This window comes from Hypanus sabinus, chromosome 1 (genome assembly GCF_030144855.1).
Source record: "Hypanus sabinus isolate sHypSab1 chromosome 1, sHypSab1.hap1, whole genome shotgun sequence".
Taxonomy (NCBI): Eukaryota; Metazoa; Chordata; class Chondrichthyes; order Myliobatiformes; family Dasyatidae; genus Hypanus; species Hypanus sabinus.
Window position 1 is genome coordinate 99,528,222 of NC_082706.1, and position 20,478 is coordinate 99,548,699.

General features: G+C 39.3%; 1 protein-coding gene across 3 annotated transcripts in view; it reads right to left on the reverse strand.

Moving 5' to 3' along the window:
• Window positions 1–20,478, reverse strand: part of LOC132395723 (zinc finger protein 236-like) — a 159,522-nt gene that overhangs the window by 99,106 nt on the left and 39,938 nt on the right. For 2 of the 3 annotated variants that reach the window (XM_059972688.1, XM_059972679.1), the window contains exons 2-5: window positions 8,941–9,098; window positions 5,296–5,460; window positions 3,759–3,937; window positions 2,189–2,316 (exon numbers count right to left, since the gene is read on the reverse strand). In XM_059972688.1, the coding sequence (XP_059828671.1) occupies window positions 2,189–2,316; window positions 3,759–3,937; window positions 5,296–5,460; window positions 8,941–9,098 (630 nt within the window). Of the gene's footprint in view, window positions 1–2,188; window positions 2,317–3,758; window positions 3,938–5,295; window positions 5,461–8,940; window positions 9,099–20,478 lie in introns of those variants that run through there. The other variant, XM_059972696.1, reaches the window with a different exon arrangement.

The window sequence follows — 20,478 nt, forward strand, 5'->3', positions numbered from 1 at the left end:
AAACTGCTTGTCTCCATGCTACCCTGGCAACCTATTCCACGGACCATCCACTCCCTATGCTCTTAACACCCCATCAATGAAAACAAGCATGCCATATGCCATTTTTTTTAAACTAACTTATCCGCTTGCATAGTCACTTTCGATGAACTATGGACCTGGACTCTAAGGTCTTTTTGAACTTCAATGTTATTAAAGGGTTTACCATTACTGTATATTTACTCCTTCTATTTGACCTCCCAAAGTGCAACATCTCACTTTTGTCCTGATTAAACTCTGAATGCCACTTGCCTGCCTTTATCTGTAACTGATTTATATCTCACTATATATTCTTTGATATCCTTTATACTATCCACAACTCCATCAGTCTTCGTATCATCCACAAACCAGCTAACCTGCCATCTACACTTTCATCCAAATCACTGAAATACTGGATATCACATAACAGATTTCCAAATCCCTAGCAGGAAAAATAGACTTGCATCTGGAATCCAAATTTGCAATGGATTCCATACATCTTTATCTACATATCTATTGCCAGAAACTTGTTTACAAATATTAATACCAATAATAAAAATGCCTTGGTTCTGCCAACTGAATAAAACAATGACAATTAGCATTCACTAAATAGCTTCCTCATGGCATATTTAATGATAAGCTGCACTTTTTTTTGCATTGGATCCCAATACCAAACAGAATCAAAAGCAAGTGAAATCCCTTCCTTTAAGAATTTAAAAATTCTTGTTTATGAAAAGTTATAAAAATACAATAAATAAAAGATGGGTGGCAACACAGAGCAAATCTAACATAGCACTCAAGTTCTGAAATAAATACTTTCAGTCTTCACATTCCAAGTGAAGTTTGATAACATCTACTCAGATCCCACAAATAATTTTCCAGTTCAAGCTAGGCCCTGCCACCAAACCTGCTCCCATTATCTCCACTTAATAACAATCCAGCAGTTTGTTCTCATATCTGTTTGAATTTCATTGCATAAATTGGGGAAATAACATCAAGAATTAGGGCAGCAAGGTCAAATCATGCTCTATGTGACTGATTAAAGTTACCAAAATCATCTTTCATTTAAACCAAAACCATCTTTCACTATGGGAAAAGCGATTTTGTATCAATTAAAATGGGAAACATTTTATGCCAATGAATTGCTCGAAAACATCTTTTGACCAGTGTAGCAATGCAGTGTAGATCACATAATTAAAGACTAATGACTTTTGCAATCATTTTATAAGAATTAAATAATCCATTAATAGTACACCAGAGAGATTAGTTTCTAATATTTTTAGTTTTTTCCATTGTAAAATACCCTAATCAATGCTTCACTACACGTTATATGTATGTGTCAATTCAAAATTTGATAATTTTATCAGATTACCTAAAAACTTTCAATGCCAAAAAATTAGCAGTTTGTTCTGGTAGAATTTAAGAAGTAACTGACAGGGATCTTGGGAGTACAGACAGACCATGGAATACTAGTCCATAGCACCCTGAAAGTAGTAACACGTGAATAGGGTCGTGATAAATGCTTGCCTTCACACAGCACAGTACTAAGTAAAAGAGTTGGGACTTGTGGTTTGTTGTAGAAAACATTGGTTAGACCACATGCAGTTTGGTAGCTACACTATAGAAAGCATGTGGTGAAGAACAGAGACAGTGCAGAAGACATTTACTAGGATGTTTTCTGAATGCTGGTCTGTTGTTACAAGTAGAAATTGGATAATCTGGATTTATTCTCACTGCAAAGTAGAAAGAGCAGAGTCAAATTTAGAGGTTTATGGAATTATGAGGGGCATAGATAAGAAAAACACTCCGTTCTAGAGGAGAGGGCAGAGGTTTAAGGAGAGAGGGAAGAAATTTAAATAAGATCTGATGGGTAAGTTTTTCCACAGAGAGAATGGAGAACATCTCAAACATGCCAAAGACAGTGGAAATGGATATAATTACATAAAAGGCATTTGGACAAATACTTGTATACAAAAGGCACAGACAGCAAATGTAGATAAGCATCACGGATGGCATGGATAAGATGGGTAGAAAGGGTTTGTCTACGTGCTGTATATTTCTATCATTCTATGTTAATCACCTGCATTAACAGAAAGTGAATCATCTTCCGAATTATTGTTGTAAAAAGGCACTCTGATAAATAATCCCATATTAGCTATACAGCATACCTCACCTGTATGTATTCTGATGTGGCGAATAAGCTGGCTAGGTTTTTGGAATGTTTTCCCACAATGTTCACAACGATGAGAGAACCCTGATCTATCTACATGTCTTTTATACTGTTTTGTACACAGGGATGACCTGGGAATTAAGGGAAGCATAAAACATATGAACATCATATTGAAGCACTTGCAATATTTTATGGAAAGAGCATCTAGCATTTCTTCTGTAAGCATTCACCACAAAAATTTACTGCATTTTAAGCAGTGTCACTGGAAGGTTTAAATTACAAACAGACAGTAATAGATTAAATGGATAGCAACCGGAAAATGAATTTCAATGCACTGAAACGTGAAGTCATCCACTTTGGATTAAGTATTACTTTCTAAATGGTGAAAAGCAAAAGGTCAAAAACACCATAGAGGTCCAGGTATATTGATTGTTAAAATACCACCCAATGTACAGAAAATATTTCCAAAAGACTAGAGGCTTTTATACCTGGAGAATTGAAGTATCAGAGAAAGTAGTAATGCTAATGCTTTCCAAATCCCCAGCAACAAAACCTGAAGTGCTACAAGGATTATACATGCCACATCTTTGGGAGAAAATACCAATTTCGTAGAGTTCAAAATAAATGTACCAAAGTGATATGATGAATCTGAATGTTTAACTAAAAGATTCCACAAACTATGACTGTTTAGAGGTAGGATTGGGGGTGGTGAGGGGAAAATATTTCAGGAAATTTCCAATAATTACATGCGTCTTTCATCCCCGAACAATACTAAAAGCCCTCTCGAACTGTTCCTAATTTAGAGAACTACTTTGTAACTTTGAGAAAACACTGAGGGAATATCTCACCATCTGAAGAAAAAAAACAATTCCCACACATACAATTTTCCAATACCTATCCACCTATGGGGGAATCCAATAAAATAACATAAATAGTAAATGTCTCCCTACAACCTCCACTCTAGAAACAACCAAAATAATGCAACTGATGTTAATCTGAAACAATAGAAAATACTGAAGATACACAACAGGCAAGACAGCATTTGTGGAGAGAGAAAGAGAGTTAACATGTCAGATTGATAGTCCAATGACAATCATCAATCCATTTCTCTCTGCACAGAAACTGCCCGACCCACTGATATTACTAACAAGGTGTGTACTATCATTACTCTATTATTGCTTTTAACCTATTTATTGCTGATTTCATATGGAAAAGCAGAAGCAGCTATAAATAGAATTTAGTCAATGGATCACCAAAAGATACAATCCTCAAGAGTATTAGCATCTCTCTGACAATTCCCATCGACAAAGTTTCAGGTAATTTTAAGATGTGCTGCACATCTACATTTAATAAGACAGTCAAATTTCATTAAAAAATAATGTTATTTAGATATGTAGGCTGAAACACTAACTGGAGGTGGGCTGGAATGAAAATATCATGATCTGACAAATGGCTGAACACGGTGTACCACAGGTAGAAACATACTTTCTAACTGTATTACTATGCAATGTATGAGACAGCCTTAAATTTACAGCATAAATAAGCCGTTACATTTCTGCTTCAATTCACACACCTAACTCTATAGTGTGATTTCATATGATCGCGTAGTTGGGAAGGCCTTTCAAATTCTTTCGTGCAGATCTTACAAACATGCACTTGACTTCCATTTAGTTCCTGCCGATGTTCCTCCATATGTCTACTAAGTTGGCTCTGTAATGTAAATTCATCACCACATTCTGTACATATCAGGTTCTACAGAGAAGATACAAAAAAAAAGTCAGGCCATCTGAAATTGTAAAAGTTTCTGCAAAATGTGTCAAAATGCAATTATTTTCACAGACTAATTAATAAAGTTTATGACACTAAAATCTAAACTGGTGATTTTAATTTAATATTTCTATTCTTTCTACTCCCATCCCATGGCCCTTTTAACCTTTATGTTTAGAATTAAGGTAGTGACAATGTAGTCCTACCAACCACCGTTTTAATCAATCATTGCAAATAATTCAGGGTCAAAGATAAATCCCATGATGCTTAACTTAACCTTTAACAGCAATGTGAAAACAGAAACAGATGTTAGCTGATAATTGTGTAGAATACAGAAGCTCAGCTTATTATAAAGTTTTATACTCTATTAGAAATAATAAATTCTAAATCAAAAATCCAAGTTTGGGAGAGAAATGTCACCAGACCCACTCACAATAAGTGGCATCTCCCCACTTGAGTTGCAGCAAATCTGGGATTTCCACATCATCTATAAACTCCAAACTTCCAGACTGCTCGTACAGCATTCCTGTGATTTTGCATCATGTATTGTACTGCATGTGCTGAACACCAAGGCAGCACAAAATCCCTGAGTTTATTCAGCACTTACACTATACGATCATATCCCACAACTGTAACTCTATGCTTAAATGGACAGGAGCAGGTACAAGCATGATCTTATTTACATCCCTTTTTGAACTTCTCAAATTTAAATATCGATGTGCTTACTTTTAAAATTACAATAATTTTGATATGTTTTAATAGGTTGCTCTTAAATGGTTTACATTATTTAAAATATGTCAAACAAATTTGCATTGAAACTCATCTGGAGTTTAGCTTCTGTTCCAATGGCATGATGGAATGCTGTCACAGAAGGTCTCACCAAAGTACAAGGCCTTGTCTCAGTGGACTGGAGTGCAATTTTCCAGCTTGTGGTTAAAATACCAGCTGTTTCTTGGTGTATCTCGAGGACCACACACTTCCCAATTATCAGAGCTTCCTAACCTTACAAAAGTTAAACTCTTGTTTCTTCTATGTTATAATATAGCACCCTATGACTGCAAAGGCATTATCTAATTTACCTGCAGCAACAATGAAAATCTATAGCTACATAAAAGAGTTGTAAGCCTGCAAAAGATAGTGCTTAGATTTCTTTCTGAAAATTTTAATTATGCATTAGATAAATTTTAAGTTCATGCTTCTTCTGCCAAGTCATAATTAACAATGTGTTATCACAAAGCAATTTCAAGTTAAAGCTAGCATTCCTTGGAACATAAATGTAACAGGACATAGTTATTATGATTTAATGTAAAAGTAAATGTAGATTACAAGCAGTGAAAACTCACCTCCTCCTTCTCATGCAGCATAATGTGAGCTTTAAGGCTGGCCACGCGGGAAAACTTTTTGCCACAAACGGGGCAAGATGGGTCATTTGCATTGTGAGTAGCTTTGTGCAATATAAGATTAAATTCCACATTAAAGGATGCTGGGCATTGATCGCACCGGTAAGGCTGTTTACACAGACAAAGCAAAAATAAAGTCTGCAGATTTAAAGTATTAGGAAAATGCAAATAATAATTCATCTCTTGGTTAAAACTGAGCCATGTGTCATTTATGAGCTACAATTTAACATCTAACACTGCCAACATTTAGTTCTAAAAATATTTTACCTGGAGTTTAAATACTTCTACTCTATCAACAGCTAGTACAAGTTACTTTCTGTCACTGTGCAAAATAGTCAATATGTCACAAGCATGTAGAAATGGGTCATTTAGTCCTTCAAACCTGTTCCAATACCAATATCTTAAACATAACAGACCATTCTGAAAAACTTTCAAATGCACCTTCAAAAATAAAATAAACATCAAGATACAGAAGTCCTTAGGATAACAAGGCCAAAAGCCTGGCTAAAGAGGTAGTACAGAATATCTCAGAAAAACGAGAAAGAAGGAAGCTTGTTTGGAGTCATGAGTAGCAATGGAGGTATATAGAAATCTCAAGGCTGTGCGACTAGAACCTATATCTTAGGATTTGAAAATTAATACAATTTCTAAGTCAACTTTCAAAGACTTTTAGATCATGGTCAACTGGTATCTCCATGCATCTATACATCTTTCTGGTTCTCGGCCCGAAACTTCAGCTGTTTATTCATTTCCATAGATGCTGCTTGACTTTAGAACATTAGAAAGCTTTTGTCAAGAACAGGCCATTCAGCCCAACAAAGCATGCCAAATCCCCATTCACATAGTGTACTGAAATATTTGGTGTGACTAAGACTTGCTGAGTTCCTCCAGCATTTGGTGTGTGTTGCTTTGAACTTCTAACATCTGCAGACCTTCTTGTGTTTACAACTTCTCATGATACTTTAACACATTCTAAAAATATATACTGCCACTGCATTTGGCAAAAATTGTAAATTCTATCAAACCTACTACTAAAAATATTTAATTTTAGTTTATAAAATAAAAACACAGACAACTTTATCTTCCCATTACTGGGTGAGCTGGAGCAGCAAACTGTGATAATCAGCCCAATACTAGACCCACACTGCATCCAGTAGGCTAAACATAAAACAGAGGCTAACCCTGTAGTTTATTGATGGGCAGAATAGAAAACAGATGATGTTGGCTATTTCTGGGAGTAGATATTAGGCACCTGATCATTTTTATATGCTTGCCTCAAATATTCTTTGTGCTCATTAAATTTTGTGTGGGGTGACCTTCCAATTGATTCAGCTCCTTTGCCTCCAGGTAGTCAATTTTCGATCGAGTAAGGCCAAGTAAAAACAAAGGACATTGCAATGGAATTGAATCTGGAATTGAAGGAGGTTCACACAAATGATTCTTGGATTGAAAGTCTTATCATATGAGGAGTGTTTGATGGCTCTAGACTTGTACTCACTGGAATTCAGAAGAATGAGGGGATGGGATCTCATTGAAAACTATCAAATGTTGAAAGGCCTTGATAGAGAGGATATGGAGAGGATGTTTCCTATGGTGGGGGAATCTAAGACCACAGGACACAGCCTCAAAATAGAGAGACAACCACTAAGAATGAAGATGGGGATGAAGTTCTTTAGCCAGAGAGTGAGGAATCTGTGGAACTCATTGCCACAGATGACTGTGGAGGCCAAGTCATTGGGTATATTTAAGGCAGAGGTTGACAGATTCTTGATTAGTCAGGGCATAAAGGGATAGAAGAGAAGGCAAGAGATTGGGGCTCAGAGGGAAATGGATCAGCAATGATGAAATGGCAGAGCAGACTCAATGGGCCAATTGGCCTCATTTTGCTCCTATATCTCGTGGTCTTATGAATTTCCAAGCCATTGTTCACTTGACTGAGTAAGGAGATGCAGGTACCACCCAACCTTGGATTACCAGCCATAAATCAAGCTGTTTTAATTTATCATGAATGGTCTCAGCCTGAAACGTTGGCCATTCCTGATGAAGGGTCTCTGCCCAAAACGTTGGCTTCTCTTTTCTCACAGATGCTGCCTGACCTGCTGAGTTCTTCCAGTGTTGTGTACGTATCCTTTGATCCACAGCATCTGCAGTTGGATTTTTGTGTTATGATTATAAGGTGACTGAAGCAAAGCATGGGGAGGGGGGTGTTATGCCCATGGCCCCCTCCTTTTTGGGAATCGCAGGATCACTACTGATTCGGGTCAGGAGACCCAGGAAATGAGAGACAGACACGCAGATTCCTCAATGTTTGGAATGTGTCCTGGGCCTCCGAGAGACAAAGCCACGGTTAACGGCCATTATCTCTTGGAGACAGAATTGTGTATTGAATACTGTATGATTCATCGAAGCCCCCAGGCAATGAACCGAGGGGGGTTGGTGGAGGGATTGCATCATCCCAACCTGATTGACATCTGAGACCCTGTGAGTCAGGATAAAAGAGGGTCTGGGGAACAGCCCCTTCAGACGCACCAGAAGAAATGCTAGAACTCCTGTAACAGCGTAATAGCGAAAGCCGGTGGAAAAGCCCACGTGCGTCCTTTTCCATTTGCCTCGGAATTGGTGGGTCTTGCCACAGAAGCACGGCTTTAGTTAACAACAAAGGGGAAATGAGCCCCCAACGACTCTCGAAGGAGTGACATCATAAAAGGAATGGGCAAGTTAAACATCCGTCTTTCTCTACAACCAAAAGCTGCAGCTTGAATGAACTTGAGTGACTTTTATATTTCCATCGGACAATACATTATCCCCTAGACAACGATAGAGGTATTTCTTATTGATTATTATTATACCCACGCTTTTAGATTTAGTATTGACGACGTATATTATCTGTATGTTTGCATTGATATTATTTTTGTGTATTTTTATCAATAAATACTGTTAAAAATAGTACCATCAGACTTCAACGGACCTCTCTATCTTTGCTGGTAAGTGACCCAGTTACGGGGTACGTAAAAGGGGAAAATGTCAGAGGTAAACTTTAAAAAAAAGAGTGGTGGGTGTGTGGAACACCCTGCTGGGGTGGTGATAGATGTAGATATATTAGAGGCATTTAGATATTCCTAGATAGAAAAATGGATGATAGAAAAATGGAGAGCTATGTAGGAGGAAAGAGTTAGATTGATCTTAGAGTAGGTTAAAAGGTCAACATAACACTCTGAGGCAATGGGCCTATACAGTACTGGAATGTTCTATATTAAATCACAAATTTGAACAATATACAAGAGCGCATTTCCTATGAGAGTCAGGGGAGACTATTCCAGTCAGCCTTCTCCCATCTCTGGTTTGCAAGGGCATGCTGTAGTGGCACCCAAGTACAGTAAATTCCACACAAATATGACTTTTGAGCATTCTGTTTTATTCCACAGGATACTGTCTTAATAGCCACATAGAAGCTACTTTTATTTTTTAATTATTTGATATTAATAAGATTGTTTTAATATTATTTAATTTAGCTCCAAACTACATGTTAATTAACTACATGTTAATCAATTTTTCAAACTTTTGAGGATCAGGAACAAGTGAACTTACCTTGTCATTCTCCTCATGCTCCCGCAAGTGGCGCTGTAATTGGTTGTATTTGGAAAATGTTTGGAAACAGATATCACATTTGTGAGCTTCTCTGTACTGAGTATCCTGGGACTCAAGAAACCCATTTGCATTGTCTGCACCCAGTTCCAGCAAATTATCTATAAAAGAAAAAGAAAGATTAAAGAGGGACAGTTCCAGCATTGGAGCCTGTAACTGTTTTATCAGTAATACTCGTCCAGATTTTCTCTCTCATGGAGAGTGACTGATCTGCAGGGCATTTCCAACATTTTAAAGTTCTAACAGCAGAGCTATTTGATTCTCCAGCATTTCTCTTTTGGTTCCAGTTCTCTAGAACAGCTTCAACCTGCATTTCACAGCTTTTGCATGTTCTCTCTCTAATGACCGTCATTAATCCATCAGCTAGATAGCTTTCTAAACAGCTTATCCCTTCAGAGATATTCTTGTTGATCTTACTCAATCTTAATACGTTTTTTTAAAAATTCTTCCATTTCTGAAGGGTCTTTGACCTGAAATGTTAACTCCACTTCTCTCTCCAAAGTTACAGTGTGACCCGCAGGTCACTCATTTCTAGAACGACCTCTATATATTCTTTACTACAGATCCAGTACTTTTGTAGTTTAAATCTAAAGTGCTACAAGTATGATTGTGCAGATGCATCAAATAGTTAACAAGACAAATTGCATAGGTTGCTATTGCTAGAGGTTGGAGTTTAAAAATAATGATCCATCTTTACAGGGTGTTGGTGTATTGTATTAAGGTCCTGGTCCTTACTTAATGAAGGATAATGGTGGAAGTACATAGGCTCACCAGGTAATGAATAACCCAACTTAAGAAAATCTGAATTTATGCAAAGTCTCACTTTTAGAGCTTGGAATATTAATATATTTCATGATATCCAAAGATGACTACATTCAATATTGATTTAATTAATTTAATTATAGGTAGTGTTGGGGTGATTATTCAATTAAATTAGAACAAGTGTAGGTAGAGCAATATGATGCAAGTAGCGATAAGAAAACAGGTATTTCTGACTTGCAGAAAAATTGGCTTACTTACATTTCGATAACACACAGACTGTTGAAGTTCAAAAAAAATGACTTACAGGACTAATTCCTGGGATGAGAAAACTATCCTATCATGAGTGGCTAAAAAAAATTGGATTTGTAGAACTTGGAGTTTAGAAGAATGAGGAATGATCTTATTGAAACACAAAGATCCCCAGAGGGCAGTATCAAATCCTTTCCACCAGTGGGAAACTACCAGTAAGGGAACATAAGCAACAAGATAAGGGGCCACACACTTAAAACTGAGCAGGGTAGGAAATTTCTTCCCTCTGGTCAATATTGGAGTTCTCTGCATGGAAGGATTTTGTAAGTTAGATCATTTAAAGTATTTAAAGAGGGAGATTTTTTTTGGGGGGGGGGGGAAGGTTTCTGGGAATTAGCACAAAAGAAACAAAGTCCACTGCAGATCAGCCAAGATTACACTGAATGGCAGGACAGACTCAAGAGGCCAAGTTGCCTATTTCTGCTCCTATTGTCCTGTTGATCATGCCAGTGATTTCTCTTTCCCTTAAAAAAAAACCGAGATTAATCACATGGAGCAAGTCCAGTGAAGGAGCATTAACACAAGTCTACAGACGCAAGAAATCCAAAGCAACACACACAAAATGCTGGAGAAACCAAGCAGGTCAGGCAGCATCTATGGAAAAGAGTAAAATCGATGATTTGGGCCAAAACCCTTCTTCAGGACTGAGAAGGGAGAATGCTAGCATAAAAAAGGTGGGGAGAGGGGGGAAAGAGGCTAGCTGGTAGGTGATAGATGAAGCCAGGTGGGTAAGAAAGGTAAAGGGCTGGAGGAGAAAGATTCTGAGAAGAGAGGAGAGTGGACAATAGATAGGTAGATACTTCATTGATCCCAAAAGAAATTGCAGTGTCACAGTCACATTACAAGTGCACAGATATACAAATATTAGAAGAGAAGTTGGAAAGAATTTGAAAAAAATAAGAGAAAGAGAAGGGGGGGGACCCAAGGGAAGTAATAGGGTCAGAGAAAGTGAAAGGTCAGTGTGGGGAATGGGGGTGGTGGAATTTGTTCACCAGAAGGAGAAAGCAACACTCATGCCATCAGATTAGAGACTATCCAGACAGAATATAAAGTACTGCTCCTCCACCCCAAGGGTGGCTTTATCTTGGCACAAGAGGATGCCATTAATCAACACATCGAAACAGGAAAGGAAATCAGAAATAAAATGTTTGGCCACTGGTAAGTCCTGCTTGTGGCGGACGGTGCAGAGTTGCTTGACAAAGCAGATCCCAATTTACAGTGGGTCTCACCAATGTAGAGGAGGCTGCATCAGGAGAACGAAACACAATAGACCCCAGCCAATTCGCAGGTGAAGTGTTCATCTAGAAGGACTGTTTGGAGCCCTGAAAGGAGGTGAAGGAGGAGGTGCAGCACGTCAGCTGCTTGCAGGGACGAGTGAGATCAATGGGGAGGGACAAATGGACAAGGGAATTGCAGAGGGAACGATCCCCACAGAAAGCGGAGGAGAGGAGAAGTAAAGGTATGTTTAGTGGTAGTATCCCTTTGGAGAATAGGTGGGTTAATGGCGCCTGACGACGACTCCTTTGCTTTCATCCTTAGAAACAGCTCTATTTCCATCTTTAATATCTTTATTTTTCCTTTCAGGGTTCTTCTGAAGACTTGGAATTGCACACTGACTACAGTTCTTTACGAGAATGGGACCCACTCTCGGGGTTTCACAACTGCTCATTGTTCAGCACACCAAGGACTCGGCCTAAGAGCTCTGCTCACCTCGAGGCTCTGGAGACGGGGGGGGGGGGGGGGGGTGAGGGGGAGAGAGAATCAGAGGTCGCTGTATTGTTGGAGACAGAAAATCTCTGGCTGCGAGCCCAAAGATCCAAGGTCTTTGGGCACAGAGCTCAGAAAAAGCAATGCAACAGACTTTCAACATCGTAAATCGGTGCGTTGTTTCTCCCATCACGCTGTGAAATGGAGACAGAGAGACAGATTGATTTTCTATGGTATTTCGAATGCCGGGTGAACAATGTAGTCTTTGGAGTACTACAAGACTGTATGCTTTGCTGTTGCCTTGTTCACCTGGTCTATACAAATCATCACCATCTGCAGTTATCTTGCCTCCTGCACCAAATGGAGTGACCTTTGAGTGTATGCTCGTGGTCTTATGCTGCTGTAGCCCATTTACATTAATGTTCAACGTGTATTGCATTCAGAAATGCACTTATGCACACCACTGTTGTAATGCATGGTTACTTGATTTACTGCCGCCTTCCTGTCAATTTGAACCAATCTGGCCATTCTCCACCAACCTCTCATTAGTGAGGTGTCTTCACCCACAAAGTACCGCTCACTGAATATTTTTTGTTTTTCACACCAATTTCTGTAAACTTTAGAGCACGTGTTTCCTACCTGGGGTCCATGGACCCATTGCGTAATTGTATTGGTCCATGGCATAAAAAAGTTGGGGAATCCCCACTCTAGAGGCTATTGAGCATGAAAATCCCAGGAGATCAGCAGTTTGAGCTACTTAAACCACCCCATCTGGTACCAATCGTTATTCCACAGTCAAAGTCACTTAATCACATCTTTCCCCATTCTGATGTTTAGTCTGAACAACAACTGAACCTCTTAACCACATCTGCATGCTTTTATGCATTGAGTTGCTGCCACATGATCAGCTGATCAGATGGTTGCAGTTGGAAGCTGAATGTCCAAGGTTACACATTATATCAGAGAAATAAGAAGGTAGGGAGACAGGATGGCGTGGCTCTATGGGTAAAGAATGGCAACAAAACAGTAGAAAGATGTGACATAGAATCAGATGATGTTGAATCCTTGTGGGTTGAGTTAAGAAACTGCAAGGGTAAAAGGACGCTGATGGCAGTTATATACAGGCCTCACAACAGTAGCTGGGAGGTGGACCACAAGTTACAACAGGAAATAGAAAAGGCATGTCAAAAGGGCAATGTTATGATAGTCATGGGAGATTTTAACATGCAGCTCGATTGAGAAAATCAGTTTGGTAATGGATCTCAAGAGAGTGAGTTTGTTGAATACCTATGAGATATGTTTTAGAGCAGTTTGTTGTTGAGCCTACTAGGGGATCAGCTATACTGGATTGGGTGTTAGGTAACAAACCGGAGGCAATTAGGGAGCTAAGGTAAAAGAACCCTGAGGAACCAGTGATCACAATATGATTGAGTTCAACTTGAAAACTGATAGGGAGAGAGAAAGTAAAGTCTGATGTAGCAGTATTTTAGTGGAGCAATGGAAATTTCAGTTGTATGAGAGAGGAGTTGGTCAAAGTAAATTGGACGGAGCTGCTGGCAGGGATGTCAGCAGAGCAGCAATAGTGTGCATGCTTGGGGAAAAATGCGGAAGGTGCAGGACACACGTACTCCAGAAATAAAGAAATACTCAAATGGTAAAATAGTACAACCATGGCTGACAAGGGAAGTCAAAGCTATTATAAAAGCAAATGAAAAGGCATACAACAAAGCAAAAATTGGTGGGAAGATGGAGGATTGGGAAGTTATTAAAAACCTACAGAGAGCAAATGAAAAAAATCATCAGAAAGGAAAACATGAAATATGAAAGCAAACTAGCAAGTAATATCAAAGTGAATACTAAAGTTTTTTCAAGTATGTTTAAAATAAAAGAGAAATGCGAGTAGACATAGGACCACTAGAAAATGAGGCAGAAGAAATAATAACAGGGGGCAAGGAGATGGCTGATGAACTACATGAATATTTTGCGTCAGTCTTCACTGTGGAAGACACCAGCAGTATACCTGATGTTGTAGTGTGTGAAGGAGGAGGTGGGTGCAGTTACTGTTACAAGAGAGAAGATGCTCAAAAAGCTGAAAGACCTAAAGGTACATAAGTCACCCAGACCAGAAGAATTGCACACCAGGGTTCTGAAAGAGGTAGCATTAGAGATAGTCGTGGCATTAGAAATGATCTTTCAAAAATCATTGGACTCTGCCATGGTGCCAGAGGACTGGAAAATTGCAAACGTTACTCCACTCTTTAACAAAAGAGAAAGGCAGCAGAATGGATATTATAGACCAGTTAGCCTGACCTCAGTGGTCGGGAAGATGTTAGAGTCAATTGCTAAGGATGAGATGATGGAGTACTTGATGATACAGGACAAGATAGTACAAAGTCAGCATGCTCTCCTTCAGAGAACATCCTAAACACGAAGTACACTGCAGAAGCTGTGGTCAAAGCAACACGTACAACACGCTGGAGGAATTCAGCAGGTTGGGCAGCATCCATGAAAATGAGCAGTCAACGTTTAAGGCCAAGACCCTTCGTCAGGACTGAAGAGGGAGGGGGCAGGGGCCCTATAAAGAAGGTGAGGGGAGGGTGGGAAGGAGAAGGCTGGTAGGTGCCAGGTGAAAAACTAATCAAAGGAAAGATCAAGGGGTGGGGGAAGGGAAGCAGGAAGGGGATAGGCAGGAAAGGTGAAGAAGGAATGTAAGAGGAAAGCATTATGTGTACTAGAACGTGGCAGAATCATGAGAGAGGTGATAGGCAGCTGGAGGAGGAGGCAGAGTGAAACTGGGATGAGGGAAGGGAGAGGGAGGGAATTACCAGAAGTTGGAGAATTCGATGTTCATGCCAGATGGTATATGAGGTGTTGCTCCTCCAGCCTGAGTTTGGCCTCATTATGGCAGTACAGGAGGCCACGTATGGACATATCTGAATGGGAATGTGAAGCAAAGTTGAAGTGGGTGGCAACCAGGAGATCCTGTCTGTTGTGCGGAACATCCTGCCTGATGAACCTGTTGGAATTCTTTTGAGATTACAAATAGGATAGGTAAAGGGGATGCAGTGGATGTTGTATATTTGGACTTTCAGAAAGTCCAACACATGAGGCTGTTTACCAAGTTAAGAGCCCATGGTATTACAGGAAAGTTACTAACATGGTTAGAGCATTGGCTGATTGGTAGGAGGCAGTGAATGGGAATAAAAGGATCCTTTTCTGGTTGGCTGCCAGTGACTAGTGGTGTTCTGCAGGGGCTAGTGTTGGAACACTTCTTTTTATGCTGTATATAAATGGTTTAGATGATGGAATAGATGGCTTTGTTGCCAAGTTTGAAGATGATACAAAGATTGGTGGAGGTGCAGGTAATGTTGAGGAAACAGGTAGGATGCAAGGACATAGACAGATTAGGAGAATGGACAAGAAAGTGGCAAATGAAATACAATGTTCGAAAGTGCACTTTGATAGTAGAAATAAACACGGGGACTATTTTCTCAGTGGGGAGTAAATCCAGGAATCTGAGATTCAGAGGGACTTGGGAGTCTTTTTGCAGAACACCCTAACGGTTGAGTCGGTGGTGAGGAAGGCAAATGCCACGTTAGCATTCATTTCAAGAGCCCTAGAATACAAGAGTAAAGAGGTGATGCTGAGGCTTTAAGGCACTGGTGAGGCCTCACTGAGTATTGTGAACAGTTTTGGGCCCTTCATCTTAGAAAAGATTTGCTGGCAGTGGAGAGGGGTTCAGAAGAGGTTCACAAGGATGATTCCACGAATAAAAGGGTTATCATACAAGGAATGTTTGATGGCTCTGGGTCTGTACTCACTGGAATTCAGAAGGATGAGGTGGGGGGGTGAGGAATCCCATTGAAACTTTTCGAATGTTGAAGGGCCTAGACAGAGTAGATGTGGTAAGGATGTTTCCCATGGTGGGAGAATCTAGAACAAGAGGGCACAGCCTCAGGATAGAATGGTATCCTTTCAAACAGAGATGCAGAGAAATTTCTTTAGCCAAAGGGTGGTGAATTTGAGGAATTTGTTGCTATATGTAGCTGTGGATGCCAGGTCACTGGGTGTATTTAAGGCAGAGATTGATAGGTTCTTGATTGGACATGGCATCAAAGGTTACGGGGAGAAGGCTGGGAACTGGGGTTGAGTAAAGGAACAGCCATGACTGAATAGCAGAGCAGACTCGATGGGCCAGCTTCTGCTCCTATACTTTATGGTCTTATTTGTATTAACAAGCAAATGTACAGGTGTATATAATAAATTGGCTTCTGAGTTTATATTGCCTGCACACTCAACATCTACTCAATTTCCTCCTTTCACCTTAACTCTACATTTGCTTCAAGTCCTCTATGCCTTCATGGATGCGTATCCTTTCACGACTGAAAAATCTGAATCATTCACAATCTTAACATCTCCCAGAGTAATTCAGCTACCTGAGCTTTAGAAGTTAAACAATTTACAAATTACACATAAGTGGTAATGAAATTCTTTGCTTTAGATATTCACCAATACTGGCCCAGGTCACTCACACAACTTCTCTCCTCAATGAACTGCATAAAAGGGTCCTGATTTTATCCAAGAGGCCACCTGAGTTCACATTTCAATATGTCATTGAAAATGCATTGTCTTGGTTCTGTAATGGAGTGCCAACCTTTACTTAGAGCTCATCTCTAGACTGTGGCTTGAACCCATAACTTGTGTTAAAGCATGATGGATCAACTACCATGCAGTTCAGAATTTTGATTGAACCTCTTGCAGCAGAGTAGCCAGCTGCCTTAATCCTATTCAGAAACTCCTTCCTTCCACACTCTCTGCTTTTAACATAAAACTATATGACGATCTAAGACACAAGAGCAGAATTAGGCCATTCAGCCCATCAGGTCTGCTCTGCCATTCTATCATGGCTGATTTATTATCCATCTCAAACTAATTCTCTTGGATTCTCCCTGTAACCTTTGATCCCTTACTAATGAAAAATCCATCTACCTTTGTTTTAAATACCCAACAACTTGGCCTCCAAAGCTGGATTCCACAGATTCATCACACTCTGGCTAACCCTCTGGTCCTAGACTCCACACTGTTGGAAATATTATCTCCATTTCCTCTGCAGTTTCTGTTTTATGCTTCTACCACAAGAAGATAAGGAAATAGGAACAGGAGTAAGCCACTCAGCCCCCTTAACCTACACTTCTATTCAACAAGATCTTGGCTGGTTGATGTTAAGGTCATCTGCTTTTCTGTACTAGGTGCTGTAGTCCAACGTGCAGGACTGTAACATTCATTGAAGTGCCCTATGGTTTTTGAGGACCTTGGTGGTTACAAATGGCAGTTTTAAACTACTGTATTTTTAAACTGCATTCCTATCAATTCTTCAACTCACTTTCAAAAGGGATTCTGCCAAATAAGGCAGCCATGAGATGAAAGGAAGTACTGTAACTAGAACATTGCACTTTTACAGAGCACCACTAAGCTTTTGGATCATTCTAATAGGTTCTTCGGGCACACTGATAACTCTTATTGCCCCTTGCGTATCTGTGAAACACCTAAATCACATATTTTTTCATCAAAATTGTTACACATGGAAAAATCACATGGAAAATGCTGGATCATAAAATCACTATACATATTACAAAATAATGGCAACCACACTGAAGACTAGTTAAACGGCACTTAGCACCTTTCAATCTATTAAGAAACCATATCAGTAAACAAGCACGTGCAATATTTCACTACTTCATCCTAAAAGCAGAAAGTACAATCATATATAAAACACCATCAGTCCCTCACACCCTAGATCACCTAGAATGTGCCTTTACATTTCACTCCTAGTTACTGTATGTTTTATTAAGACTTCCTTTACCATTCTCTTACTAATCTTAATCCTACCCTTCAACAAACACTTTTTAAAAATTTTACTCATTCTTGTACAGGCTTTTAAAAACCACATGAAGAGGAGGGCAGCCAAGGATTGCTAAGAATTGCCCAAAGGACTGAAGAGCAATTTATAACCCACAATGAAAAGCAATGTACCCCCTCAAGTAGTTGTTTTCCAGGCAAGAAACTCTGTTCAAACTTTCTGATGGTTGTGCAAATTAGATTTTTATTAGATTTTTTGAAACAAGAACTACATTGAGAACATGGCTTAGAAATATCAGTGGCACTGGTTTATGTCTTAAGAGTCTGTATCATTAAAGCTAAGCTAACATGAAGTATTTTAAGGAGAGAGGGAAATGAGGCTAATGGGGTTGTGGGAGCATTTCAGTCATGGGGCAAATGAAGTTCCACTGGGAACTTGGATGTACCTGATAGATTTAATTCTTATACAGGGATTTAAAAACTGTATGATTTAAAATTCCTCAGTGTTATCAATCCAGAGGATTTCCACTGGGCCCAGCATGCAAGTGCAATGATGAAGAAAGCATGGCAGTGCTTCTGCTTCCTTTGGAGTTTGCGAAGATTTGGCATGACATCTAAAACTTTGATAAACTTCTACAGATGTGTGCTGGAGAATATATTGACTGGCTAAATCATTGCCTGGTATGGAAACACCAATGCCCTTGACAGAAGACCCTGTAAGTAGAAGTGGGTACAGCCCAATTCATCACAGGTAAAGCCCCCTATATTGAGCACATCTACACGGAGCGTTGTCACAGGAATGCAGTATCCATCATCAGGTATCCCCACCACCCAGGGCATGCTCTCTTCTTGCTGCTGCCATCAGGAAGGTGGTACAGGAGCCTCAGGACTCACACCACCAGATTCAGTAACAGTTAGTACCCCTCAATCATCAGGGTCTTAAACCAAAGGGGATAATTTCACTGAATTTCACTTGTCCAATCACTGAGATGTTCCCACAAGCAATGGGCTCACTTTCAAGGACTCCATCATATTTTCTGAATAGTTATTGCTTATTTAATTATTATTTATTTCTTTTTTGTTTTTGAACAGTTTGTTGTCTTTTGCACAATGGTTAAACACCCAAATGGTGCAGTCTTTCATGAATTCTATCACGGATTTATTGAGTATGCTCACAAGAAAATGAATCTCAAGGTTGTATATGGTGACACAAGTCTACGTACTATGGTAATAAATTTACTTTGAACATTCAATGGCATCCTTTGTTGGACTGTATAAGAAACTGAAACTGCAAACTAGGTAAGTTCAGTGGATTCCAGCTAATTGGACCATCAGTTAATCGGGGCAGCTGCTTACTTGGACAACTCTTAATGTACAATCTAATTGAGTAACCAGCTGGGATTTTCTTTGTTTATTTGGGACACCATGTTGCTTAATTGGGACAGAACCATTGCCAGTTTTTAACTAGATCAGTCACATGCACAAGTGGCTGTTGGATGCTACACCATACTTCAAGCAAACAGCTTTATATTAGCATCAGTTGAGTGTGTTCAAAAAGCAGTGATTTTTGTCACTGATAGTTCGCAAGAAATAAGCAGTGAGACAATTCAGAACTGTTTTGCTAACTGCTGTTTACCCTTTTAACTGCATTAATACTACCTTTTGCTCACACAAGCATCCATCCCCTTTAAAATCACAATCCTTATTTCTTCAGCATTCAATTCAAATACCACCATACACATTTCACATTAAGATTACTGTATAAAGACAAAAGGCTACTTTATAAAAGGCAGTTAAAATTGACCGAACCTTTGAAACTTATTCTGTACATCACAACTCAAACAAATTCCATTTCATTCGGCAAAGTAAAATGTTGTCATCATGAATTTCTCAATGCTGTTGAAACTTCAATATTTTCACTAAATGAAATAAGATGGCACAAGGACAAATTGATCAGAAACCCTGACAGAAACGTTTAAGAAGAACAAGATTTCAAAAGACAGTATCAGCCCCTGATTTATCTATGCTTAAATTAGGGAAGTGCAACAAAAGTCAATACCACAAAAGTGTTCCATTAGACAAGATCAATAGTTGCCAAATTTTATGAATGATTGCCCCAGTTGTTCATACTAGGGACAATATGACCCTTCTTTAAATGGAGCTGTCCAGAGGATTCCCCAGGAACTCTCACAGCCAGGGTAATTAATGTGCCAAGTATAATTTAGCTTTAGGCTCTTTAGTGGACTTTCTAAATAAATCTCCTGAAAATTATTAAAGCCCTGGTCTCCATACCACCAGGATGGGTGGGGGGGTCATTCAAGCACATGTTTAGAATTCAAAACGAACAAAAAAATGATTTATTTTATTCACATTTTGCAGGATGTGCCAGCAATTAATTGCACATCCCCAACTGTATTCGAAAAGGTTGGAGTGAGCAGCCTTGAATTTGTGAATTTTCAGTAGTTTATTAGGCCATTTCAGAGGGTAGTTAAGGGACAACTATATTGCTGTGGGGTTTGAATCACATATCAGCCAGACCAAGTAAGGATAGCATATTTCCTCCCCTACAGGACATTAGTGAACCAGATGGGTTTTGACAATGGTTTCCATGGTCATTTTTAAACTTGAAATCCATCACCATCTGCCATGGTGAGATTTGAACCCAGGAATTTGTGCAGGGTATCTATTATCACAGTGATACCATTGTGCCATCACCTGCCCTATTTAAAATACACTCAAGTGCAAAATAAATCAAAGGACGACATCATTACACTGTTAAGTTCTGCTCATCACCTTCCCTTTGGTTTTATAGCCGGTCTTTTATATTTGTTCAGTTAAATAAGT